The sequence below is a fragment of the Malaclemys terrapin genome, chromosome 3, assembly GCF_027887155.1.
Source record: "Malaclemys terrapin pileata isolate rMalTer1 chromosome 3, rMalTer1.hap1, whole genome shotgun sequence".
NCBI classification, from domain to species: Eukaryota; Metazoa; Chordata; order Testudines; family Emydidae; genus Malaclemys; species Malaclemys terrapin.
Genome location: NC_071507.1, coordinates 97,992,884 through 98,020,418, shown reverse-complemented (window position 1 = coordinate 98,020,418; position 27,535 = coordinate 97,992,884). Strand labels below are relative to the sequence as shown.

The 27,535-nt window shown below is 42.6% G+C and overlaps 1 protein-coding gene across 2 annotated transcripts in view; it reads left to right on the top strand.

Annotated features, from left to right (window-relative positions):
* Nucleotides 1-5,431: 5,431 nt before the first annotated feature.
* The window catches only part of UST (uronyl 2-sulfotransferase), a 316,217-nt gene continuing 294,113 nt past the window's right edge, over nt 5,432-27,535 (top strand). For both annotated transcript variants that reach the window (XM_054024122.1, XM_054024123.1), the window contains exon 1: nt 5,432-6,094. In XM_054024122.1, coding sequence (XP_053880097.1) covers nt 5,839-6,094 — 256 coding nt within the window. In that variant the 5' untranslated portion in view covers nt 5,432-5,838. The remainder of the gene's footprint in view (nt 6,095-27,535) is intronic.

The window sequence follows — 27,535 nt, the reverse complement described above, 5'->3', positions numbered from 1 at the left end:
GGTGCAGGCTCTGCAGTGGGGCTGGGGATGAAGGGTTTGGGGTACAGGAGGGTGCTCAGGGCTGGGATTGAGGGGTTTAGAAGGCGGGAGGGGGATTAGGGCTTGGGCAGGGGGTTGGGGCGTGGGAGGTGGTCAAGGGTGCAGGCTCCAGTTGGCGCTTACCTCAAGCAGTTCCCAGAAGCAGCGGCATGTCCTGCCTCCAGCTTCTACACGGAGGCACGGCCAGGTGGCTCCGTGCGCCACCCCACCCGTAGGTGCCACCACTGCAGCTCCCATTGGCCGCGGTTAGGTCCCTTTTTGACTGGGCGTTCTGGTTGAAAACCGAATGCCTGGCAACCCTAGTTACAGACTAGGGCTATGTTTACACTAGCATTTTTGTCGGTCAGGGATGAACCTCCCCCCCGCCCCCCCGACAGACATAAGTTTCACTGACAGAAGTGCTGGTGTGGACAGCACTATGTTGGAAATTCTCTTCTGCCAACATAGCTACCACCACTCGTTGGGGTGGTTTAATTATGCTGATGGGAGAGCTCTCTCCCATCGGCATAGAGCAGCTACACACAAGTCCTTACAGTGGTGCAGCTGCGTCACTATAAGCTCTGTAGTGTAGACATAACTTAGGTCTAGGAGCTGGGGGTTGGAAGTAGAAGGAAAAAAGAGTACTGTGATGGGGAAGACTGGAGAGGACAGAAGGAGTCCTGGGTAGAGGGTCTGTGCCCACTAGAGTACACTCCCTCCAGATGACATGGAACCTAAGATTTTGGAATCTCACTTTTCTTCTTCTGTTAGCAAATATTTGTGAAACTCACTGGCAAAGTGTCCCGTCCTCCTCTAGTGCTGGCCCACAGGGAGAATGACAACCTACTACTACTATCTACTCCATTAGCTCAGGTGGCAGAGATCTATACATTGGATCTAAAGCAGAGGTGGGCAAACTACAGCCCATGGGACCGTTCCCCCTGACCCCTGAGCTCCTGGCCCGGGAGACTAGCCCCCGGCCACTCCCCTGCTGTTCCCCCTCCCCCTCAGCCTCAGCTCACTGCGCCACTGGCACAATGCTCTGGGCGGCAAGCTCAGAGGCAGCGCAGCTGCAGAGCCTGGCCTGACCCGGTCTCTGTGCTGCGTGGCTGGCTCCAGCTGGTGTCATGGTGCAGCCATGCCACCAGCCACCGGTGCTCCAGGCAGTGTGGTAAGGGGGCAGGGAGTGGGGGATTGAATAGAGGGCAGGGGAGTTCGGGGGGTGGTCAGGGGCCGGGGGTGTGGATAGGGGTCGGGGCGGTCAGAGGGCGGGGAACTGGGGGTTTGAATGGGGGCAGGGGTTCTGGGGGTGGTCAGGGAGAAGGGGTGGTTGGATGGGGCAGAGGTCCCGGGGGGAGCAGTCAGGAAGGAGAGGAGGGGTTGGATGGGGTGACAGGAGGCAGTCAGGGGCGGGGGTTCAGGGGGTGGTCAGGGAGCAGGAGGGGTGGATGGGGCAGGGGTCCCGGGGGTGGGGGGCAGTCAAGAATGAGAGGAAGGGTTGGATGGGGCGGCTGGGGGCAGTCAGGGGTGGGGGTTCTGGGAGCGGTCACCGGACAGGGAGATGGGGTGGTTGGATGTGGCAGGAGTTCCAGGGGGGCAGTCAGGAAGGAGAGGGGGTGTTGGATGGGGCAGTTAGGGGCAGGGGGAAAGTTAGGGGCGGAGGGTCCGGGGGTGGTCAGGGAGAAGGGGTGGTTGGATGGGACAGGGGTTCTGGGGGGGCAGTCAGGAAGGAGAGGGGGGGTTGGATGGGGCATCGGGGGCAGGGTGTCTGGGGGAGTCAGGGGACAGGAAGCAGGGGGGGTGGATGGGACAGAGGTCCAGGGGAGCCATCAGGGAACAGCGGGGGTTTGATGGGGCAGGAGTCCCAGGGAGCCGTTAGGGGCGACATGCAGTGGCGGTCAGATAGGGGATGGGGGCCGGGCCACGCCTGGCTATTTGGGGAGGCACAGCCTCCCCTAACTGGCTCTCCATACAATTTCTGAAACCTGATGCGGCCCTCGGGCCAAAAAGTTTGCCCGTCCCTGATCTAAAGGCTACAACCTAGGGTTACCATTCGTCCGGATTTACCCGGACATGTCCTCCTTTTTGTGCTAAAAATAGCGTCCGGGGGGAATTTGTAAATCACTCAAAATGTCCGGGATTTCCCCCCTCCCCGGCAGAGCAGAGCGAGCGGCTGGGAGGGCTGCAGGAAAGTCACGGGCTGGACTCCGGAGCAGCTGTAGAGGAGCTCCTCCCCCCTTCCCTCCCTGCATTCTGAGCCAGCAGCTCCTCCTCCCCTGCAGCCCAGTGTCCCGGTCCGGCAGCACTGTGCAGGGCCAGGGACCGGGTTGTGTGTTGTGCTGGGGAGCGCAGCCACGTGTCCGGCTCACACAGAGCCCAACACCCTGTTCTGAGCAGCAGGGTAAGGGGGCCAGGGGGCAGGAGAAGGGGCAGGGAGGTTCTGGAGGGGGCAGTCAAGAAACGGGGGGGGGGTCAGGAGTTCGGGGGGGCTTTTTGGGGGGAGTGGAGAAAGTTTTGGGCAGTCAGGGTACAGGTAGGGGGTAGGGTCCCGGGGGGCAGTTTGGGGGGGGTCTTAGGAGGGGGCAGTTAGGGGATAAGGAACAGGGAGTCTTAGGTAGGGGGTGGGGTTCTGGAGGGCAGTTAGGAGCAGAGGTCCCAGGAGGGGGCAGTCAGGGGACAAGGAACGGGGGGAGGGTTGGGGGTTCTGGGGGGGCGGGAAGTGGGAGGGGCAGGGGTGGGGCTAGGGCGGGGCTCCTCCTGTCCTCTTTTTTGCTTGCTGAAATATGGTAATCCTACTACAACCTTACTGATGACACGTGGTTGTCAATGTGGTTCTATATGATATTTTAAAAATCTAGTACATTACATTAAAAAATAACCACTATGTTAGAAGAATGTCAAGTTTGCAAAGCCAAGCACTCAAAAGTTAGGAAATGCCAGTATTAAGGTTGCCTGTGCAACCTTAGTTTGACCCCTTGTGAATATGCATTATAATAGAGTCTTTTTCATTATGTGATCACATGCTGGTTTTTAAAAGTTTGCACATGAAAGAATTCATTTTAGTTAATGTATACATCTAAAAATATTTGTTTTTATGTTTCACTAATAGATTTCTATTTCTTTTGTCTGTCCAGGGAATTTTTACTGTTACTTCTTAGGATTTAGGAAAGAACTTCCTCACCCATAGAGTATTCCCACTTAAATCTCTTCCATGGGATATGTCTGTATTTTCACCTTTTTCAAGAGCTTTTTCTAGAGATCAAAGACATTCTTTGCATCTAGAAAAATAAAGATTTATTGGTTCACCTTACAGATGTGGTCTTGTCATTATCTTCTCAAAGCATACATTTTCTCACTTTTTCAATGTAAGTGCATATCAGTTTCTCATTTGTAATAAAAAATAGCACTCTAAATGCATTTACTTTCTATTAATCTTAAACTACTTTGTACATATTTAAGTAGTAAAAAAGATAAAACACACTTATGAGCTAAAGGTGGTAAACAGTAGGAAGTTGTAAAAACATAACAATACTAAAATCAAGTTTGACTGATGCTTCATTAGATTATTTTAAAAAGTAAACCATGTCTTTAACATAAAATGAAGGTTGTAACTATATCATATTTAAATCAAGCAACATTTCTGTTTAAGGTGAATTGCTAAGCCAAAAAGGGGATTACCCTTTACTATCTTGATGTATCAGCACTAGCTCAGTGTGGTAACTTTGCCTTGCCGTTTAAAACAAACTATTATTTTGGTATTTTTTCTTTCATAAGAAATATAGGTGCTTGTTTAGTTCTCTTTGCTGCACGTTCTGTGTAAAATCTTTGGAGAACCTGAACATTTACATAACATGAGTCTGTAACTTGAATTGAGATCTTCTTATCCACACTATCTAAAGGATATTATCCTGCAAATAATTAAGCATGTGATTAATTTTACTCAAGTAAGTAATCCCATCACCTGTTATATGTTTGCAGGATCAGGCTCTATGGTCTTGTCTGCACTAGCAAAATTAGTTCCTATATTTAAGCAGCTAGCAGGAACAGTACTAAGCCAATAGTACAGACGAGGCTCAAGTGTTTTTACAAGGTTTTCACCATAGGCAGTAAAAACATCTGAGCCTTGTCTACACAGCAGTACTGGGAGTTCCAAGTATTCAAAAATCATGAGTCAGCCTCCCCCCAAAACCATGAGAGGCTCAAATAATAATAATAATATTGGGATTATTTGTTTTGTTTTCTGATTGTTGGGTCACATTTTCCCACTTTTTCCTGAAAAACAATGATGGCTAGAAACTTGCTTAAAAACAAAACAAAACAAAACAAAACAAAAACCCTGAAAACTGAGATTCCTCATGTAATTCCATAGTTCCAGATGCCGAGGCTTCAATTAATCATGACCTTTCAATTTTCTATTAGTACTTACATCTTTGCTACCACTAGTGCAGCTGTAACATGGATGACAGCTGCTATAAACGGACACTAATTATTCTAATATAGACAAGGCCAAAGCTTGTCTTCACTAGAAAGTAGTACCACTTTAACTAGGTCATTGTAGTTAAAGTGGGTCTACCTCTCCTAGTGAGGCTGCAGTTATATTGGTAAAAGCGTACTTTATACAGGTATAGCTATTCCTGTACAGCAAAGAGACTAACTATAAATTGTCTTTGCACTAATATAACTACATTAGTTAAAAAAAATCATACCCCTAACCAAAATAGTTCTACTGGTAAGACTGTTCAGTGTTCACCAGGCCTAAAGATCAGTTTATTCCCCTCAAGTGGGAAATGGGACTGCTGCAGCATTGTGTGCTAGCCTTAATCAGGATCTCTGAAGATTTTGCCAAAGGCCTCCCCCAGAGAGTGAGGTGAGGTTGGATATGCCACCCAGGTCAAACAAGGAGATGATAGTGATCACAAAGGAGCAGAAAAAGAAAAACACAGTTGTTGTTGATGTTGCTTCCCATTTTACCTTTCATGAAATCCAAAGCATAAAAGGTTCCAGATGTTAGAAATTTAGAATTGAAGTACTAACTCTGGCCCTGCTGAAGATGTCCCAGGGGAGAGTCAGAGCAGGGGGAAGCACAGGACATTGGAAAAGGTGGGGCCATCTAGTTCTAGTGCTACCTTGGAGGCAAGGTAGAGAAAGCAAGGAAGTCGGGTTGCAAACTGGGAACATAAGAAGGGTTTGGGACAAGTTGAGGATGTGAACGGCAGGGGAATCAGCGTTGGAGGGAGCAGAAGGTTAGAGAAGCCACTGGCAGGTTGGGGAACAGAGGCAGGGCCTCTAGTGGCGTGAGCTTCATTGAAGCTGTATTGCCCTGGCCTTACCCCACCCCTGAGCGCAATCCAGCGAGCGGGAGTGAGCGGCAGAGCCCCTAGGGGTCGCTGGTGTGGAAACAGCAGGCCCCCAGCGCGGCTGGGGAAGGAGGGAGCGAGCCAGCCAGCGCAGAGCAGCAGAAGGTGGCTGGCGAGGAGCGGGCTCGGGGGCGCAGACAACTTCGCTGCGAGTTGGAGCCGGCAGCCCGCGGTGCCTGGGCTGTAACCTGACACCGGGGAGAGAGCAGCGGCGGAGCGGAGGAGGAAAGAAGACCCCGAAAGGGAGTAGGATGGTGACCTCCTCCTCCGCCTAGCCAGACTCCGCGGCGGCGCCCGGGACTCGCGCTCCGAGCCGGGCTCGGGGCAGCCGGCCTGCCATGGGGAGGGGGCAGTTCGCTTGAGCTCCCGCTAACTTTCCCCCCGGGCGGGCGGAGCGGGGCAGGCGGATGGAGGATGCGCTGACCCCGGTGGGCTGTGTGACCGGGGGGCGGCGGCGGGGACGATGAAGAAGCAGCCGCAGCAGCACAGCAGCAGGGGCTGCCCGGAGCCCCGGCCCCATGTGGCCCCTTCAGCTGGAGGGGGGCCCGGGCAGGGGGGTGCCTGGAGGAGGCGGCGGCCCCTCTCGTTGCTGCCTTTCCTCTCGCTCCGCGACTACGGCTTCTGCATGGCCGCCCTACTGCTCTTCTGCCTGGGCTCTCTCTTCTACCAGCTCAACGGGGGACCCCCGCACTTTCTGCTGGACCTGAGGCACTATCTAGGTAAGGGCGGCTGGCGGGAGAGAGGAGGGTGAATGCTGCGTGAGGAGCCCCCTCTGCAGGGCTGGGAAGCTCGCGTGCCCGGTAGGCTCAGCCCCACTCACCGTGGGGACTTGTTGCAGCTCCTGCTGCCTTGACGTGCCTCCCCTCCGTGGCGGCGGCAGGGGAGGATGGATGCCCTGCCGATCAGCCGGCCGGATAAGCATCGCGGGGCACTGCCGAGCCCAGTTGTGAGCGCGCGGAGAGCCAGGCTGAGCAAGGAGCAAGTGGCCCAGCGCACACGCTGTGCCAGGTTTGGCCCCCGCTTTGCTTCGTCGCTCGCCAGCAAGGGATCAGAAATTGGTCCCAGCTGGAAAATCTAGCGGCGTCCACTGTGGTGCAGAGCTGCGATGCTGAACCAGGCCTGGCTAGTTTAATTCTCTACTTCTCGAATACCCGGGCTTGCGAAGATATTTTTCACTTTTGTTCTACCGTTCAAAAAGAGAGGCTCCTTTCTCGAGAATGTCTTGACCCTGGATTTCCTTAGGTTCAAGGACTGCACCTTCCTAATCCGTATTCCTAATAGTGTTCATTCAGGCTGAATGTTTCTCCGAAGAATATGAACCTCTCTCAACTATGTGGCTAGGGGAAGCACAGGGGGTGAGGCTAAGCCTCTGGCTTCCTGAGTTGGAAAGAGGTGATTCCCTAGAAAAATAGACTTTTGGGTCGATGAGTGGAAGGAAAAGAAGTTTTGTGAAGAATTTGGGAAGTAAATGTGCAGGATTTTATATTCTGAGTTTGGGTAAGAGGCAGTGATGTATTGGTATAGTTCCCAAATAGAAGCTCAGTTTACACACAACTGTGCTACTGGTGAGGGGTGGTTTTTGTAAATACCTATGAGTATGTGTTTAAAAAGCAGGGAGTAGGGGAAAGAATGATCAGAACGAACTTGCTGAGAAAATAGAGCTTTGGCAAAAGGTAGAGGACAGTGCACTGGAGACTATTTCTAAAATTTGAAACTAAATTAAGGCCTATGATGGTCTTTTATCTTGCCTTTCAAAACTGTATGGAGAAAGGGTTTATAAATCTATATCTCCACCACTAATTTAGATTAGAACTTGGAATTGCAAGTGAAAACTACAGTTATTGCCCTCCGGATATAAAATGTTGAAGTTCAGGCATAACAAGTCATATATTTTCATATTTGTAGTACAGAAATACTAGGAGTTGTTTTACGTTATAGAGGAGACAGGAATGAACAGGTATCTGAATAAATTTAATATTCTGTTTATTCATGATGGAATAGATTTGTCTGTTTCTGAAGTTTGAGTGAGATTTTTAGGTTCAAAGCTTCTTTTATCTTTGATTGTAATGTTCCTTAGCAGTTTGGCCATTAAATTGCCAGGCTTATATAAGCATTTTTGAAATTTGCAGATCTTTGTCTAAAACATTTTGTGAAGAATGAAGTATAAAAAATACATTAATGATTTTTTTACTATAAGTGTTTCTCTTGTTAGTATGTTGTTGATTTGATCTTTGTCCCTTATTAAAGACGTCAGGAATAATTCAAATAAACTAAGCATTGTAGAAGGAGCCATTGATTTGCCCTCAGGAGGACCATATTCACTTTAAAACTAAAATACAAGAGTTGATGAGAAAGCTAACATGTTGTTCTTTGAGCATAAATTAAAACAGAAATGATCTGACTAAAACTGAAAAGTTTTCAGGCCCACATTTTAACGTCACTGAGGCTTTGATTGAGGCTTTGATTGTGCAGGTAGGCACGTAAACAATTTCATGTGGTCTTGGTGATGTCAATGGAACTACTCACATGCAAGATCAAGGGACACGGTCAATTTTCAAACTACATTTCCAATCTGAAAATGTTGTAACAATCATTATTACAGGAAACAACTAAAGCTACTAGAACAGAAAAGGAATAGGGGACAAACATAGGTTTCAAATTTGTTTACTTGGTGCGTTTGACAGTGTTTTGCATAGTAAGTGTTATTGTTTTGTTGATCGGTTGCACTACTCTGGGGGGAGCTCATGGGCAGGCTTTTCCTCAGGCTCTGTAAGAGTGTTTGCAAGCAATACAGCCTACCAGAAATTGAAACTGAAAGTGAGACTGAAGAGGCAGCAGGCAGGTGTGTATTCGGAGAAATGGGAGAGTAGAGGCTGGGGATGGGCCTGATCAGGTTTTGTTTGGTCTTAGGCCTGACCAAATGACTTTTTTTTTAAAATGTCAAGATGTGCTATTTATTTGCCTATTTAAAAAAATATTAAGTGTGCCGGTAGCCGTTAAACTTTTTTTATGGCAAAATTTCCTGCCATTTTTGGCCATAGCTTTCCTTTCCCTTATTGAACTGTACACAGAGCGGAGAAATATGTTTGAAAAAAAGCTGTGATGTCTTCCTGACGGAGAAAGTGTCAATATGTGATAATTCCTCTTTGCATAGTTGTCTTTCCACTTCTACAAAATATATTTGCAATGCTATGGGGGGAGGGATAGCTCAGTGGTTTGAGCATTGGCCTGCAAAACCCAGGGTTGTGAGTTCAATCCTTGAGGGGGCCGCTTGGGGATCTGGGGCAAAATCAGTACTTGGTCCTGCTAGTGAAGGCAGGGGGCTGGACTCGATGACCTTTCAAGGTCCCTTCCAGTTCTAGGAGATGGGATATCTCCATTAATTATTATTATTATTATTATGTGGAAAAAATGGGCAGAGCATGGTGGATGTGGAGCTGTGCTAAACACTATGGTTCCTCCCGTGACAACCTCATGCTTGAATTGACTCAAAAGGGAAAATTAGAAAGCTAGCATTAACTCCTGTTTTACATTCTAGGCCTGATTCCAGTTTTATGTCAGTGTGACTCCATTGGGATAAAACTCAAGTAAAAAAATAGTGAATCACAACTTGTGATGTGATTTTTAGAGCTACGGTGCAGCAGTGGGACAGTGTAATTGCTGATTCTGCCATGTTGCCAATGGACAAGGAGGAGGAGGGGATTTAGATTTAGAGAGCATCAACTAGAGTTCCTTAATGTGAGTGAGGAGGATCCCCTGGCAGTGGGGAGATTAGATCTCCTAAATCCTGGTTAGTCCTGTGAATTTTGGGGGAAATGCTTGGGCTCTTTTTCCTTGGAGCTGCGGTAGTTTTGTGTTAAATTATTCCCCTTTGCATGCGCTTGCCTATGGAATGTTCATATGAACATTCTGTAGGCAATATAGCATGTGAAATATAATATCTACCTTAGTTGTTTTGCGTGATTGTTATTGCCATAGGATTAACTGTTTAATGGCCAATATGAAATGAGTACTATTGTGGGCTCAGTACTGTTTGCAGTACACACATTTTTATCACATTACTGAAACTGCTACCTCTGTTGGCACTAATTGGCATTCCTGTTGGCAGTCTCAAGGGAGAGACCAAGGATCTGATTGCATATGGAGCACTTCAGTGTCCAGGATGGCCAGTCTAGCTCTTTTTAACAAGCACTAAATTCTCTCTTGCTTACACTTTTCATTCCACCATAAATTTAAAATAGCCACTATTATTGTTGGGCCTGCTAAAACTTGGTTTTATTGCTGTCCCCAGCCTTCCCATTTCTAAAAGCTGGTTCTTCAGCACAGTCTAATAATATCCGTAAAGCCATGCTGATAGGGTTTGATGCTATTTTAACATGAGAGGGGTACTCAGTAAATTTAAACTTGTTAAAATAAAAACACTTGGGGGAAAAAAACCAGTCTTTTGCCAAATGGAAAAGAACAAAGTCAATGATAAAAGAAGAGCTGTGTCTTACTTCTCTAAAAGTGAACAAACATTGGAGAAGAAAAATTCTAACTAAAAATTCTTGACAATGTCTCTTTTAATTTTACTTTTTGCACTTTACTGAAAACATTTAATATGTTTTAATTAGGGTTGTTGATTAATCGCATGTGCTTCAAAAAATAAATTACGATTAAAAAAATTAATCGCAATCAATTGCAGTTTTAATTGCACTGTTAAACAGTGGAATACGAATTGAAATGTATTAAATATTTTGGATGTTTTTCTACATTTTCAAATATATTGATTTCATTACATCAGGGAATACAAAGTGTACAGGGCTCATTCTATATTATTTTTATTACAAATATTTGCACTGTAAAAATTATAAAAGAAATAGTATTTTTTAGTTAACCTCATACAATATCCTAATGCAATCTCCTTATCTTGAAAGTGCAACTCAAATGTAGATTTATTTTGTTACATAACTGCACTCAAAAACAAAATAAGTCCTACAAGTCCACTCAGACCTACTTCTTGTTCAGTCAATCGCTAAGACAAACAAGTTTGTTTACATTTATGGGAGATAATGCTGCCTGCTTCTTATTTACAGTGTCACCTGAAAGCGAGAACAGGTCTTTGCATGGCATTTTTGTAGCTGGCATTGCAAGGTATTTACATGCCAGATATGCTAAACATTCATATTCCCCTTCATGTTTCGGCCACCATTCCAGAGGACATGCTTTGATGCTGATGGCGCTCGTTAAAAAATAATGTGCTAATTAAATTTGACTGAACACCTTGGGGAAGAATAGTATGTCTCCTGCTCTGTTTTACTCACGTTCTGCCATATATTTCATGTTATAATAGCCAGTCTCAGATGATGACCCAGCACTGTTAATTTTAAGAATGCTTTCACTACAGATTTGACAAAATGTAAAGAAGGTACCAATGTGAGATTTCTAAAGACAAATACATCACTTGATGCAAGGTTTAAGACTCTGAAGTGCCTTCCAAAATCTGAGGGGGATGAGGTGTGAAATATGCTTTCAGAAGTCTTAAAAGAGCAACACTCCTATGTGGAGACTACAGAACCCGAACCACCAAAAAAGAAAATCAACCGTTTGCTTGTGGCATCTGACTCAGATAATGAAAATGAACATGCATCAAGTCTTCACTGTTTTGGATTGTTATCGAGCAGAACCCTTCATAAGCATACATGCACGTCCCCTGGAATGGTGGTTGAAGCATGAAGGGACATGGGAATCTTTAACATACCTGGCATGTAATGTGTCTTGCGACGACAGCTACAACAGTGCCATGTGAACACCTGCTCTCACTTTCCACTTACATTGTAAACAAGAAGAGGGTAGCCTTATCTCCTGCAAATGTAAACAAACCTTTTGTCTGAGTGACTGACTGAACAAGAAGTAGGACTGAGTGGACTTGTAGGCTCAAAAGTTTTACATTGTTTTATTTTTGAATGCAGCTATTTTTATACATAATTCTACATTTGTAAATTCAACTTTTATGATAGAGACTGCACTACAGTACTTGTATTAGGTGAATTGAAAAATACTATTGCTTTTGTTTTTATAGCACAAATATTTGTATTCAAAAATAAAATGAGCACTGTACACTTTGTGTCCTGTTATAATTGAAATCAATATATTTGAAAATGTAGAAAACATCCAAAAATATTTAAATGGTATTCTATTATTTAACAGCGTGATTAAATGTGATTAATTACGATTAATTTGTTAAGCATGAGATTAATCACGTTTAATTTTTTTAAGCACTTGACAACCCTAGTTTTAATAATGTCTCAGTAATAATGACAATCTGTACTATACCTGCCCGTCAGCCTTCCTAGCTTTAAAAAATGTTTTTCTTTCCCCTTACAGTTTTCCCTTTTTTTTATGTCTTTCACATGCTAGCTAGTAAAACAGTAAAAGTGACTATACACAAAGTGCTGTGAAAGTCACAAAATAAACAAAGCAGAGGAAAAATATTTTCTCCAACTTTTTCAATCTTTTCCATTTCTGTGGCAATATTACATGTTCTTTATTACAATGGAAAGTATACAATTTTCAGACTGAAGTTATTTTGAGTTGACATGTTCCTTTAAGACTCTACCAATAAAAGTCCCATCCATTCTTCATTATAGGCGTTAATGGGGGGGACAGGACATATTTCTTATTCCTGTATTAAAAATCTGATGAAATGTATTTCTCTGTTATGAGCATCTATTTATTAGAGGAGGGAAGAAAGTCTCCCCCCCCTTTTTTTTTTTTAAAGGGACAGTGTCAGAGTTGGTATGGCAAAAATGAAACCCACCCGTTGTGTTTTGGATCATCTCATAAGTGTACGTCTAAATTATTGTCCAGGACTTTCAACCTTCTAAGGCCCAAATGTGCAGAAGAGACCTCAAATGAGTTGGTCAAACTAACTGGTCTGACACTTACCTTTAAGGAGTTATGTGTATAATTAATGTATGTGCTTGTTTATCTGCTCTCTTCTTACATTGAAGCAGAACAATGATACGTAATAGAATCTCATTTTTCAAAGTGCTTTTTTAAACAAAAAAAAAAGATGAATACAGCAGTGAGAATATCTTAGGTACAGATAAAATATGCTTTTGTGTAACTCTGACACTACTGATTGTGGATATAGGTCTGTGTGTGTGTTTGTTTTGTTTGTGTGTTTAATTGAACCAACTTTGTAGAAATATTGATTTTTACTAAGTAGTTAACAAGACAATCTGAACAGATTGAATTAAAACTGCTGTGTTCTTTTCTATTTCAAGAACTTTCTTCACTCTCAAAATGGATAATATTTCTTTGGTGGCTTTGAAATGCTTTGATTTTTAAATTGATTTTAAGGATTTATTACAAAGATTACCATAAACTCATTAATTGCTGTTTGTAGAATCTGAATATCTAAAAACTTTAGCACAAAGCCTTGGGGAAAAAAATGTGATACCTAGTCAAAAATCTGTACCTGATATTTATCTTAATTTATTTTCCATTTCTTTGGGCATTGTTTTGTACTGAGAACATGAAGGTATTTTGTTTAACTAGAATGTGTCTGAAGTTTAATTCATTTTACCAACCTCTCAAAGTTAAGATGAGTTTTGAGGGGAAAAAAACAAATGTACCTCATCTCAAATAGTTTCTTTTTTAAGGCTGTGTAGGAATATTGTTTTCCATGCATTAATTACTTGCTCATCGTTCACAAATTGTCCACTTGTAAAATAAAGCTTAAAATGAAGTTTTAGAATATGATACATTTACAACTTTACATTCAGCATTTGCAAACAGATAATAGGAACAAGTAGAGTGTCTTTGTTTCATGAGTGACTTCAATTTTTATGGGGAGTACTGTCTTTTAGATAGCCAAAGTAACAGTTAAGTTACTATCAGTTCTAACAATAATAACTTGGGGTCATGAGTGTATTTTGATGGCATTCTAAAATAGCATTTTCTGTTTGGAATATTGAATGGTGTGTGTTGGGAGATATACTGGGAAAGCACTACCCATGAACAGGTATTGAGGTATGTATGCAGCTGTGTATACTTCTCCATATTTCCTATCAGTGACCTTAACTGGGATCTTGAAAGGATTTATTCTTCTCCAAGTGAAAATCAGTGTAACTTTCATCCTTTTCAGGAATCTACTCAGTGTGACTTCTGTCATTAGTATCAGATTATATGACAGGAGTGATATATATGATAGGAAAGGATTGATGGCCTAATGGTTAGGACACTAGCCTGGGACTTGGCAGATTTCCTGTTTGGCCACAGACTTCTTGTGTGACCTTGGGCAAGTTGTTTGTTCTCTCTTTCTCAATTCCCCATCTATAAAATGAGCATAGAAGCACTTCACTGCTTCGCAGAAGTGTTTTGAAGATAAATGCATTAAAGATTGTTAGGTGCTCAGGTTCTACAGCTCTGAGGGACATATAAGTATTTAAGATATATAAATATTTGTAGTATGGGCCATAGTCACCTCAGGATTCTGGTCCTACCTAAAGCAGATGGCAGTGGTACTTCAGATAAGGCACAGGTTGTGTTTTAAGATGGGACTTGGAGCACTGATTTTGTATTAATTTATCTCCCAAGTATTTACCCTTTTTAATGCTGGCAGAGTAAACTTTCAACATAATTGCTTTTAGCAAGTTTACTAATCAAGTATTTGATATAAATAACCTCTGAAATCCAATCATGGGGCTTGAATCTGTTCTCTGATATGGACCTATGCAAGCGGAGTGGAATTTTGTGCATCTGAGGGCATAATGATGTCACTTACCTTCTGTTCCTGTTGGTGCTTTGTAGACTTCCCTTGCAAAATGAGTAATACAATAAAAAACCACCTCAGTTCATTGTGTTGCTCTAAGCCTCTCTTCCTCCATCAATAACTGGCAGGCACTCTAATAGTAGCTGAAGAATATGCAAGCCAAAATGAAGCAAGAAAGTGTCAGGGGGAAAGTGCCCCTGGATTAATGGACTAACTTTCATATTCTCGTCTGAATTTATGTTGGTTTGGGATTTTTTGCCTTTACTTATGGTGTCAGAAAGAATGATGTACATTTAAAACTGCCAGAGAGGGAAGCTGTGTAAGTACAAAGGCTTCAATACATGATGCTCTGTGGGGAAACAAAGTCTGCTTGATATGCTGAATCATAGCATGTGATAAGTATATCCCTTTTGGTTTTCCTACTGCACTGACTCCTGAGATTGGTCAAAGTCATAGTTTATTTTGAAGTTTTTGAATGAAACTAGGCACTTAATTAATTTCAGAATCTGTATGTGAGTGTATGGTGGGAGAAGTCAGTGGTCATAATTTGTTTTATTGCAAACGAAACTACACTTTACCTACCTACCTACACAAGGATGACTCATTCCAGGGGGATTTGGAGTTCTTGGAATTTTGGGGGATGTGTGAACTAGGTCAACAAAATAAGAGCTAAATTTCAACTTTTGCAGAAGAACTTAAAGTACACCATGACTGACATTTGAACCTCCCTCCCCAATATTAATTTTTCATACTCATTTTACATTTTTCTTCTTCGTGTACTTCTGTGTTTCCTGACTCCAGGTGGGATCAGAGGTTGAAATGCTTCAGATGAGACGGTATTATAAAATAATAAATATTAATAAAAAAGAAAGTGTCCTGATCAATGTTTCTAGTTTGACTAAGCACAGGAAGTACTGGTAATCACGAGTGTTTATTGCAAGATCTTACCTCCATTTTTCAAGCCCAACAGGTTTGGATACTTACTATAAAGTATCTAGATAGAACATAGGCGCTGACTCCATGGGTGCTTCAGGGCTGGAGTGCCCATGGAAAAAAAATAGTGAGCACCCACCAGCCCCAGCTGTTTTTCGGCTCTGGGAGGACAGAGAACAGCAAGATGGCAGCGTGGGGGCAGGAAGTGGCGGAGTGAGGGGGAAAAGTAGGAGTAGGAAGAGGTCGAGCAAGATCTTGGGGGATTGGGGGCAGAACGAGGCTGGGGTCTCAGGGGAGGGGGCAAAACGGGGGAATAGGCAGAGCCAGTGCAGAGCCTTGGGGGAAGGTGCGGGGTGGGGTTGGTGTCTTGGGGTGGAGCACCCCTGGGGAAAACTAAAAGTCAGCACCTGTGATCTATAACCTCGGGTTTTTATCTAAACCTTCATCCACTGCCAGTGTTTATACATTGTTAACTGTAAAAAGAACAGGAGTACTTGTGGCACCTTAGAGACTAACAAATTGATTGGAGCATAAGCTTTCGTGGGCTACAGCCCACTTCATCAGATGCATAGAATGGAACACACAGTAAGAAGATATTTATACATACAGAGAACATGAAAAGGTGGAAGTACCCAGATCAACTGTAAGAGGCTAATTAATTAAGAGAAGCTATTATCAGCAGGGGAGAAAAACTTTTGAAGTGATAATCAAGATGGCCCATTTCGGACAGTTGACCCAAACGTGTGAGGATACTTTAACACGGGGAAATAGATTCAATTAGTGTAATGACTGAGCCATTCCCACTCTCTATTCAAACCTAAGTTAATGGTATCTACGTTTGCATATTAATTCAAGTTCAGCAGCTTCTCGTTGGAGTCTGTTTTTGAAGCTGTTAACTGTTATTGTGACCCACTAGTGGCTATTCTACATACAAAGATCAGTCTACTACTGTTGACAGCTGGGGGAGGCATTACTCCTTTAGCTTAGGTGGAAGAAGTTTGTGCTTCTAGTGCCAAAAGTCCTAGATTCAAATCTCTTGTTAACTCACTGCCCACTCTTATTGCTCCATCATTCCTGGGTGTTGGGGGGGTGGGGGGGATAGAGAGAGCTGAGTTACACAAAGCCTATAAGTAGAGCCAACAGAGTTAAAAACTACACTACATACACATAAATCAGTGTATGCAGGCATACATAAGAAAATGAACTATAAAACTTTTATTCTGGACTGAAATCATTTTAGATATGTTTACAACCAGTGCTAGCCTGATTCCCATAGCTCAAGCATTATAAAGATTTATTTATCTATTTTTTCCCCCACTTCATATTATTTCACTTTGAGAAGAGTAAAAGAAGGCAACCGCTATTTTCTTGTCTGCAACTGAACTCTTATTTTTGATTGCCATTCTGCAATTATTAAGTTATAGCTGCTGTCTGATTTTTTTTTTAAAAAAAGGTTAGTTTTGTTGCTGGTGAAGTTTTGTAAGTACAGTCATCTTCAGCAAGTGATGCTACAATGTGTTGGACTACATAATCAGAAGGCATATTCCACTCTGTCTATTCCCTTGTGCCTCATGAGCTGTGCAGCCATGGCCCCCAGTTGAACCAGGGGCGAGCCTTCCTCTCCTCCACCCTGGGCTGGAGGTTGCATTGAATCTGTAATAATGTGATTCTGAGACAGCATTGAGAACTCTTTGTGGGCTTGAAGGGAGATGAGACAGTGAATGGTGCATCCTCAGAACTCTGCCTATTATCCTTGCCTAGGTGTGTATGGAACATGCTGAGGCACAAAGAAAAGTTCCTGCAGAGTCAGGTGGGGGTGAAACTGTCTTGGCTCGACCTACATTCTCCCCTCTCCTCCCCCCCCCCCCAAAAAAAAAAGGGGGTGAAGAAGTGGCCATTTTTCTGTCTGTGGCCAAAAGCAATAGGATGATTTGTTTTTGTTTTAGGCAGTTCTATGGAACACTTTCCATAGTATTTGGGTACCTATGAAAAAAATTGGCGGACATGCACTAACTAGAGGCCTGGGCCTACCAATGAGAGGTCTATACAAAAGATGGTGCAGGGAGGAGAGCCACCTGTGAGATCCAAGTGCAACAACTGCAGTTCCTCAGCTGTTCTCATAATTCTAGCTTTCCTAAGTAGCTGCAGTATGATACTGAATGACATATGCCAATTTAATTGCTGCCTAGAATGGTTGTGTGTATCAAAGATTAAACTAACCATTCTTCTATCAGTTTCATTCTGTGGCTGTTTAGAATGTATTGATAGCTTTTCTAATCTTTCTTAGATCCTTCTATGGCTCCCATTACTGTAGTATCTGACTGCCTCACAAACTTTCATGGGTTTATGCTCACAATACCCTGTGAGGTAGGGAAGTGGTGTTATTCCCATCTTAAAGATGGGGAACTGAGGCACAGAGAAACTAAGTGACTTGCTCAAAGTCATACAGGAAGTCTGTGGCAGGACAAGGAAATTGCATGTCTTAACCACAGCACCATTCTTCCTCTCCCAGGCACTGTGATTGTTTGTAGACCCAGTGTTGACTGACTTTGAGGAGGTTTTGTTCTCAACCATGAAGGATTTTTGTTTCTTTTAATGAAAGCTTAGAGGATGTTTTGAAACTGAAGAGGTGGGCAATTATTCTGCAGAATTTTTTCTGGGTGCCCTTTGACACTGCATTTGAGGGTTGGGGGAGCAAACTCTTCTATGTAGAAAGAAGATGAAGTGCATGGATTTACACGTAAGAGAGTAGAAGCATGACAAGCCTGTTGACATTACTGCTTGTATTTCAGAAACAGACATTCTAATGTTTATCAAAATGTCCCGTTAATCATACATGTAATAATTTGGAGAGACAGTCATTGAGAATATAGGGCAATAACCGATGATATTTCTAAAGAACTAGTGCAGTGTTGAGGGGGGGAAAAAATCTCAACAACAATGTTGAACTGAAGTGCCTGAGTGGTATATTTCACTGCCAGGTGGGTCAGCTGGTCAAGTGAAGGGTTCCTGTCTAGTGCACCTGCTCCAGAGCAAGGATGTTAACATAACCTCACACTTTTATGCCACGTCTCCAAGTTGTTAAAAAATGTTGGTCATATTTTTCAGAATAATCTGTCTGCAATCCTCTGGACTGCAGATACATATTTGATTACTATTGCTGCAGAGATGTGTGGGATTAGATACGAATGAAAGAAGGCAGTGCTAAATCCTAAAAGGATGATTTTTAAAAAGAAAAAACTAAAGCCAACACCGAGAGTAGAAATGTGGCCACAAATCTTTGCTTTCCTGGTTTTTTTCAGCTGTGGAAGTTGTCTGTCTTGTTTGCTAGATGAACTGTGATTCAAGCCTTCAGGCTCCAGATATCTTTGTGGTTATGTTCTTGGTTATACTCTTGATTGAAGAGATTTCCAGAAGGTAAAAGAAAGAAATGGTTTGCACTAGAGCAACTAGTATCTATAAAATATTCAATTTAGTTTTTTCCTGCTCAGCACATGTATAATTTAGATCAGTGGTGGGCAACCTGCGGCCCATGGGGTAATCCGCTGGCAGGCCGTGACACAGTTTGTTTACATTGACCGTCCGCAGGCATAGCCGCCCACAGCTCCCAGTGGCCGCGGTTCACCGTTCCTGGCCAATGGGGGCTGCAGGAAGTGGCACAGGCCGCAGGGACGTGCTGGCTGCCGCTTCCTGCAGCTCCCATTGGCCGGGAACAGCAGCCATTGGGAGCTGCTGGCGGTGCCTGCAGATGGTCAATGTAAACAAACTGTCTCACGGCCCACCAGTGGATTACCCTGACAGGCTGCGTGTGACCCGTGGGCCGCAGTTTGCCTACCACTGATTTAGATAAATCTGGAAGTTTGTTATATCTGGAAGAAATGACGCATCTGTTCTCATGTTCACTTGTTTCACTGTTGCATAGATGATCCAAAGCTATGTAGTTTATAAACCATACATTTTTCAGAGCTACATAAAGCTAAGAGCCTAGTATTGGCTTTCTGAGTCCAGCATAAATGTAAATGAAGTGTGTTTAGGTGGGTTGTTAGGTTTTCCCTATCCTGGCAGGAACCACTACATTGGCAGGAAATGTGTCTTGGAATACTGGTGTTGCTGTCTTGATGTTCGGTTGAATTTATTCTATAGTAAAGTAACTTCTCATGCCAAATTTATGGGTGGGTTTCTCTGTTATTGCTGGCCAAATGATCAGAACAATTGGTTACTTTGAAATAAACTTTGCGCGGGCTCTCTCTTTTCTCTCTCTCTCTCTCTCTCTCTCTCTCTCTCTGGGTTTCTTACAAGAGTCTAATAAATGGGTTGTTGCTACAGTTCAAAATGTAAGTCTGAGACTTACAATCTATCTTGAACCTGCTTGTTTTATTGCTTCCTTTAACATTCCCTAATGCTACCCTTGACTTTACATACAGAGTAGAACCAGCAGTGTTTTCCAGTCTCCCTCTTTTCTTTTTACCTTTTCCCCCCAAGCATTTAATATCTACTCAAAATATTAAATTTTCTATTTACAAATAAAAAGTCAATGATCTTTTAGTTGAGATGCTAATACCATAAGTATTGGTTTCTTGTCAGTTTCAACGCCTTTTTTCTAAAAGCTAAAAGGACTTGTGATATAGTCCTAAAATGAAGGTTCTTAAATATGATAGCGAGATTCATTCTCTCTCTCTCTCTCTCTCTCTCTCTCTCTCTCTCTCTGGCCACCTCTCCTCTCATCTGCATAAAAACTATGACAATTACAGCAATTGCTTTGTATTATTTTTATCACTTTGTTTATGTAGTAGCAAGTAGCTGGGAAGATGCTCAGAACTTGTGTATATGAACAATTATATATCGAAATAATAATAATAACTAACCTACGGTAATGCCTGAAAAATCAACATTAGGCAAATGTTAATTGTGTTTTTATATTTTTTTAATGCTGTAGGTGTTTTTCTTTTTAGAAAAAGGTATGCCGTCATCATTGGCTCTTATTTCATTCTTCTTCTTCCATCTGTTCTCTCTCTGCTCCCCTGAACATGAGTCTCCCTCTGCACATGCTTCTTTGGTTTCCTGTTACCCAGCCACCTTGTCCACCTGTCCACATATACCTCTTGATATTACTCTGCTATTGGTGGCTTGCACTTCTGGAGGCTCCAGTTTCTGCGGGCAGCTCCTATTTCCTCACTAGCTCTCCCTTTGTCTCTGAGTCTCTTACCCCACTGGTCTGAAATACACCTCTACCTCGATATAACGCTGTCCTTGGGAGCCAAAAAATCTTACCGCGTTATAGGTGAAACCACGTTATATCAAACTTGCTTTGATCCACCGGAGTGTGCAGCCCCGGCCCCCGGCCCCCCGGAGCACTGCTTTACCGAATTATATCTGAATTCATGTTATATCAGGGTAGAGGTGTAGCTACAGGAAAAATAACCTGAATCCCAGGTATTTGATGAAAGGAAGAAACTTGGAAATCATTGACTAAGACATGAGGCGAGAGTATGCAGCAAATTAGACACGTCTTTGAAATTTTGTATGGCAAGAAAAAAGTCCAGTATGATTTTTGAGCTGCATATACAGCATCCTATCATTGAGCTAGGAAGGTGATGATTCTTGTCTGTATAATTTTTTTATGAGATTACACATGGAATATCACATTCCGTTTTGGGTTCTACTGTACTAGAAAGATGTGGACAAATGGGACTGAATTTAGTAATTTCAGAGTTAGACTACATATGGTTTGTTTACTAAACTGGAGATATAATAATCTTTATGTCCATAAAACTTTTGGAGATGAAGAATGGTGTGATGGTATGAAAAGGTTATACAGTAACTAGCAGTAATGAAAATAAAGACCCAAAATAGGCTGAGTAAAAACTAGATTTACTAGATTGTGGGACATACCCCCCGCAGACTAATTGGCCGAAGCCACAATGCTTGGCTCACTTAAAACAAGACTGGACAAAGCAGTAGAAAAATATCCTGCAGAGGAAAATCTTGTACTGCCTGAGGGATGGATTTGATCAGGGGCGGCTCTATGTATTTTGCTGCCCCAAGCACGGCAGTCAGGCAGCTTTTGGCGGTGAGCCCATGGTTTCGGCATCCCTGCGGACCTCCCGCAGGCATGCCGCTGAAGGTTCCTTGACTGCTGCCCCCTCAGGAACTGGCAGGTCGCCCCCCGCGGCTTGCCGTCTCAGGCACGCGCTTGGTGCACTGGTGCCTGGAGCAGCCCTTGGACCTAATGTATCTCCTCTATCTCTAATTTTTATAGGCCTTTGAAAAGGAGATGCGTAGCAACAGTCTTGGTATAATCTAAAATGTGTAAGGTAGATACTCTACACTGTAGTTTCACTAACTTGTCCATTCACATTCTTTCATGCACACAACTGATAGTTCGTCAAGTAAAGAAAGAATACCCCATGCAATACCGATTTCTATTGTCTTGTCTGGTGGTGGATGTCATAATGCCTGGGGCAGTATGTTGCCAATCAGCAGAGGCACAAGATGGGAGGATAGGTAGTGAGGAAGGAGATATTCACTGGCTGACTAAAATCAAGGGGAAGTTGCACTTTATGTAAACCCTTTGATTTCAGAGTTGTCCTAATGCACCACTTTAACAGTGTGACAGAACCCAGGTATTTTCAGAGCCACTTTCTGGGCGAAGTGAGCTGATTGTAGTATGTGGGAGGGAGATTATTTTGGGGCTGGGAGTGTTAGGAGGTCTGTTCTTTTCAGTCCCCAGCTGAAAAAATCAAAATAAATAATATGCACATTCACCGTGTCTTTTATCCAAAATTCTCGACGAACATTTGAAACAACTAAACCTCATTGCATTCTGTTAGACGAATAGGAATTACTATTCATATCTCAGATATGAAGAGAAGTTTTTCAGTGAGACCGAGGTAGAGGTGGGAACAGAAGGTGTAGGTTGTGCCTCTATCCCTTTCTCCAAGCACTAGACTGCACACGGCATTGCTAATACTAATTATTTGATTTTCTTTACTGACTAAAACTAATCATTTGATATAAATCTTTCCAGAATGCTTGTCTGATGAGTCAGCCAGTTGAATCCAAACATTCAGCTACTTTATCTTTGAGTGAAAAGCTTGTTTTCTTAATTTTATGGAGTTTTCTTCTCTAATTTTTTTAATCTGATATTTTTCTAAATAAGCAGTGAGTCAGACTTTGGCACAGTTCTAGGATTCTTTATAGCTAGGCGTTCTCCTTTTTTCTAAAGTACATTATGTGGAACCAGCTGATAGTTTGTGTTTTTCCATAGATTTTTTTTTTAATGTGAATATTAGAAGCGATGGGACTAGACGATGAATGGTATGTGGTGTCTTTTACCTCCTGGCCACCAGTTCAAGTACAGCTGAAGTTGACAGAGACAGAAAGTCATTACTGTCTCAAGGCTGTTCCAGGGCTTCTTTGGAATGAGTTGATGTCAGTTCAGGGTTCATGTCACAACTCCCACTATCACCACCACAAGCGCTAACCTCGTTGTTGATCTCATTAACGGAGGCAGGGACATGGGGAATGAACTGTTTTTTCTCTAAATGTTCAGCTAGGTCAAGGTTGAGGCACAGCTGGGGAAGGATGGGGGAAGCACGTATTGGATTTGTTTGTGCGGTCCCTGTTCTGAATGTAGAAGATTTTGTTGTAGAGCTATCAATCCAGCACCTTTCATCAGGAACAAATCACTTAAAAATGGTGGCTGTGCAGTACTTGAAAATCCTACTAGGTGTTGTAGAGGAGGTGCAGACTTTTAGCAGGGCAGCTACTTTCACAAATTAACTGCTGAGTGGGATGCCTGACAGACTGCCCGGCTTCTGCTCCTTCATATCAATCATATTTAGTTCTCAAAGAGAGTGGTTCATCCAAAATTCTTTAAGTGCTTTACAAAGGAAGATTAATATTATCCCTCTTTTATAGACAGGAGATGAGGCAAAGTGACTTGCCATACAGCCAGTCAAGGAAATTTGGGCAGGACCAAGAATAGCACCCAGTCCATGTTCATTGCCTTATCCACTGGGCAATAGTGCTCCCATCATTATTGCTCAGGAGAGCTATAAATAAATAATGACGGACTTTGTAGTGAATTTAGTGTTTGTGAAAGGGGGGAACAAATGGCATCGTCTTGTACAGCAACTGCCTGCACCGCAGTGGGCACAAGTTTCCCAGCACAACTCTAGCAATTTTGATCTTCATTGTCCCTATTATTCCTGTTCTGTTGCTTGAATGAACAGAAAGTGGTCAACTTTAGCCTCAAAATGTACAAGTATTTTTGTTTTTCTTAAATCTGGCATTACTGATACAACCTTGCCTCTTCTCACCTATCTTTAATGTCTTTATTTGATCATTCTACTCTGAAGAGGGACTTGACCGGAAAACGTATACAGTATGCATGCTCGAACTCTGTTGTTGAGAATGAAAAGGTCTTGCTTATCCATGAATAGTAATCTTTAAGAATCTTTATCCAGGTTGCTCATATTGGCACAGCTGGGCTCCTCAATGTCCTGAATCTGATGCCTGGCAAGATACTGAACAGGAGGGGAGAGAAGGCAATCGTTGAGAGTATTTTTTTTTTTTTTTTTTAAAGTGGGGTGGGAGAAGTGTGGACAGACCTGTTAAATTTTCCGGAGCTTAAACTGGAAAAACATATCTTTTAGAGTTCTTCATGTAGAAAAGTGTAAAGGAGGGAACAGAGAAGCAGTAACTTAGGTTCATATACACCTTTAACTTGCATGGTATTGAGGGGAACACATGGCAAGTTAGGGTAGTCTGTCTTGTAAAGGAGCCAAATAGTTGACAAGTTGTACCACTCTAAAACTTCCTTCAGTTCCTCTGCATGATTTGTGTATTAGACCCTCTACACTGGAAAACAAAGGATGTATGTGGCATAGAATATCAGGGTTGGAAGGGATCTTAGGAGGTCATCTAGTCCAGCCCCCTGCTCAAAGCAGGACCAATCCCCAACTTGTCCTTTAAGGATTGAACTCACAACCCTGGGTTTAGCAGGCCAGTGAGCTATCCCTGGGCTGGGAAGAGCTGTGTATGTAACATGCTGGCTCTGAAAGCTGTGTAGCTGGCTTCAGAAAATACCCTGGTACGTAAGTTACTGGTTCTCAAAAGCAGCAATAAAAGCATAGGAGCTAGTTGTGCTGCTGATGCTAGGGAGGGAAGGACTGGGAAATGCATAGAAGCAAAGAAGATTATCTCCCCCCCCCCCCATTTGTCTAGACAGCCCAATGGTTTTTAATTCTGTCTTCTCAAGCCTATACATAGCCTCAAATCTTTATGAAAGAGTATAGGTACCTACCTTAGAGTTGAGGAATCCTCCCCAGATATAAAGAGTCAGCTGGCCCAAGAAAGGGGCAAAATGTACATGAAAAATCTCTGTAGCGCTTGTTGCCATTAAGAACGGTCTTATGCTCTGCAATGATTTTTCATATAAATTTTGCCCCTTTCTTGGGCCAGCTGGCTCTTTATATCTGGAGAGAATTCCTCCACTCTAAGGTAGGTACCTACACTCTTTCTGAAGTATGAATAAACAGAGGTATTTAGTTTCTAGTACTAACAGCTCATTATCAGGTCAGAAACAAAAATTAACTGTAAAACTTTAAAGGGACTTGATAGTATGGCTAATGCGTTTTTCTTAAATAGGTTTGTGTTTTTGGTGCAACTGGATGTACAAAGTTTTCTGTTTTCATAACTCAAGCCTGAAGATTTGTTCCTGCAAGAAAGAAATGTGGTGGTCTCAGACTATTCCTCTGTAGATGGAGGTTTACATCACACATAAAATACAGCATGCTTCAGGTTTACTAATTAAGTTCCAATTTAAAACTGGCAAGTTTAGCAATTCAGTTGAAATTTGGCTCTGGCTTAACAGTATTTCCTCAATAGTATACTGTAAATACATTAAAAGCAGGTTTTCTGTTCTCCTCATTGTCCTCACCACTACACTTCAATTGATGTACTGCATATACTCGCTCATTGGCCTGTTCATTTATAAGCCGAACCCCCAAGATGGTTAGGTAAAAATAGCAAAAACTGTATGACCCTTTTATAAGCTGACCCTATATTTCAGGGGTTGGCAAGCTTTGTCTCTTGGCCTGTTAGGGTAAGCCACTAGCGGGCCTGGATGGTTTGTTTGCATGGAGCCCCTCAGCTCCCAGTGTCTGAGGTTTGCCATTCCCAGCCAATGGGACCTGCGGGAAGTCATTGGCCTGGTCCCCACTAAGTCCCCAAATCGGACTAAGGTACGCAAATTCAGCTACGTTAATAACGTAGCTGAATTTGAAGTACCTTAGTCTGAACTTACCGCGGTTCAAACGCGGCCGGAAGTCTCCCCCCGTCGACGCCGCGTACTCCTCTCGGCGAGCTGGAGTACCGGCGCCGACTGTGAGCACTTCCGGGATCGATCTGGGATCGATTTATCGCGTCTTAACCAGACGCGATAAATCGATCCCAGAACATCGATGGCGTGCTGCCAGACCAGCCGGTAAGTGAAGACTAGGCCATTGATTGGGAACGGCGAACCGCAGCCACAGGGAGCCGAGGGGCTCCATGCCTGCAGACGCTCCAGGTAAACAAAACAACAGTGTACTAGATATTCAATGATTCCATTGAGTTTAAAATCATTTGGTGTAGACCCGTTTATAAGCCGACCCTTGCTGTTTGATGGGTCACTTTTTTACCAAAAATATTCAACTTATGAACGAGTATATACCATACTTATTTTAAAAACAGTGTTAAACCCTTATTCTCGTACCTTCCCTTTGGCCAACTTCCTGATCACCTGTGTCTTTGGGGGGGCAGGAAAGGATTACTGTACTCCAAAACCATGGACTTTTCCCCGCATTTGAAACTTCCCTCTCTGTGATATCTCACACCCAGCTAGAAACATTACTGTATGGGTGTGTGTAGTGTTTTTTATCATATTCCATCTAAGTTTCATAATATTTTGTGAAGTTCACAACCACAGTTTGGAACCTGCTTCATTGGAATATGTTCCTGCTTTAATTTAGAGCACAGGGGCGGGGCTGCCTGGGCATTCTTTCTCTCCTCCTACCTTTGTTGCATTACTCATAAACCATTAATGAGGTGAGGTAAGCTCTAATGTAGGATTGCAATGTGTTCTGACTCCTGAAAGGCTGTACTTGTTCGTGAACTAACCACAAAAAGCAGTTTATGACAATGAATAGACCCATAAAATGTCCTTGTGTAAGCTCCTGACGGTGTTTTGGTTTCTTTTGAAAAGGGAAATATATACTCTTCCCAATTCTAATCCTACTTGAGTGCCAAGAATTTAATCTTGGCAAAGGACATAAGGCAACTGCCTTAACTTTTCTTACTAGGCACTATGCCGTTTTCTTGATTTTTTTTTTTTTTTTTTTTTTTTTTTGTTCCTAAAAGGTTGTTTTTCTGCTGAGATGGCAGTTAGGTAGAGACTAGTTTATTTTCTTTAATTTCTTTCACTAGAAATAACTTGAAATATGCTGCTTAAGTGGCTTTATTCTACTGTAGTATATTAAAGTGTCTTTGAATTTACATTTATTTATTTATGCAACTCTATCTCTGGTTTATTTTATTTGGAACTCAGGCGATAGTGTCACATTCTCCTTGTTACTTTTGTTTAGGAGGAAAGTCTGCTGGATTTGTTTCTTCTGTAGCTAAATTCCCTTCCTCCCCTTTTTAATTTAAGAAGAATAAGAAGAATCTTGCTTCACTGTATATACTTTCATATACTTTTTATAATTGAGTTAAAATTATGGTAAATTTTGTAGTCCCAGTTATTACAAGAGTTATTTTAGTAGGCTTCTGCAATGTATTCATTATCCTCCTCGCACCATGTTTAAAGTCTTCACATGATATAGCTATATAGCTGTTCTGTGATTAGGGTGACCAGATGTCCCAATAAAATTGGGACTGTCCCGGTATTTAGTTGCTTGTCTCGCATCCCGACCGATATTTTGCACTCTAGATATTTTGTATCTAGATATTTTGTTCTTGTCATCTGGTCACCCTATCTGTGACTCAGTAGCCAAACTGGTGAATATAGTAATAAACTTGCCTTGTACTTCCAAGCATGGTCCAATTTATTTCACTGAAACATTGAAATTAATCTGTTTTAATATGAAACAGATACTTCTGGCAAATTGGATGTAATTCAGATGACTGTCTGCCAAGAACAGGAAGTCTGAAGGCTTTGGATTAAAGCTACAAGAGGCAGGAGAAAATAAGGATCTCTTTATCAGTTAACTTAATAAAATGATAATAAGATTAACTTTGAGTTGGATGTGAGTTTCATAGAGGGATTACTACTCTGTTTATTTGGCGTATCTCTCCTTATACAGCTTCCTCATAACTTATTCATTTTCCTGTGTGCTAACTGTTTAGGTCTTAAAAGCTGATCTTGTTAAGGTCAGAAGAACTTTAAAATGTCAAAATAAGGCCATGCAATTTGATCCAAGTTAATTGA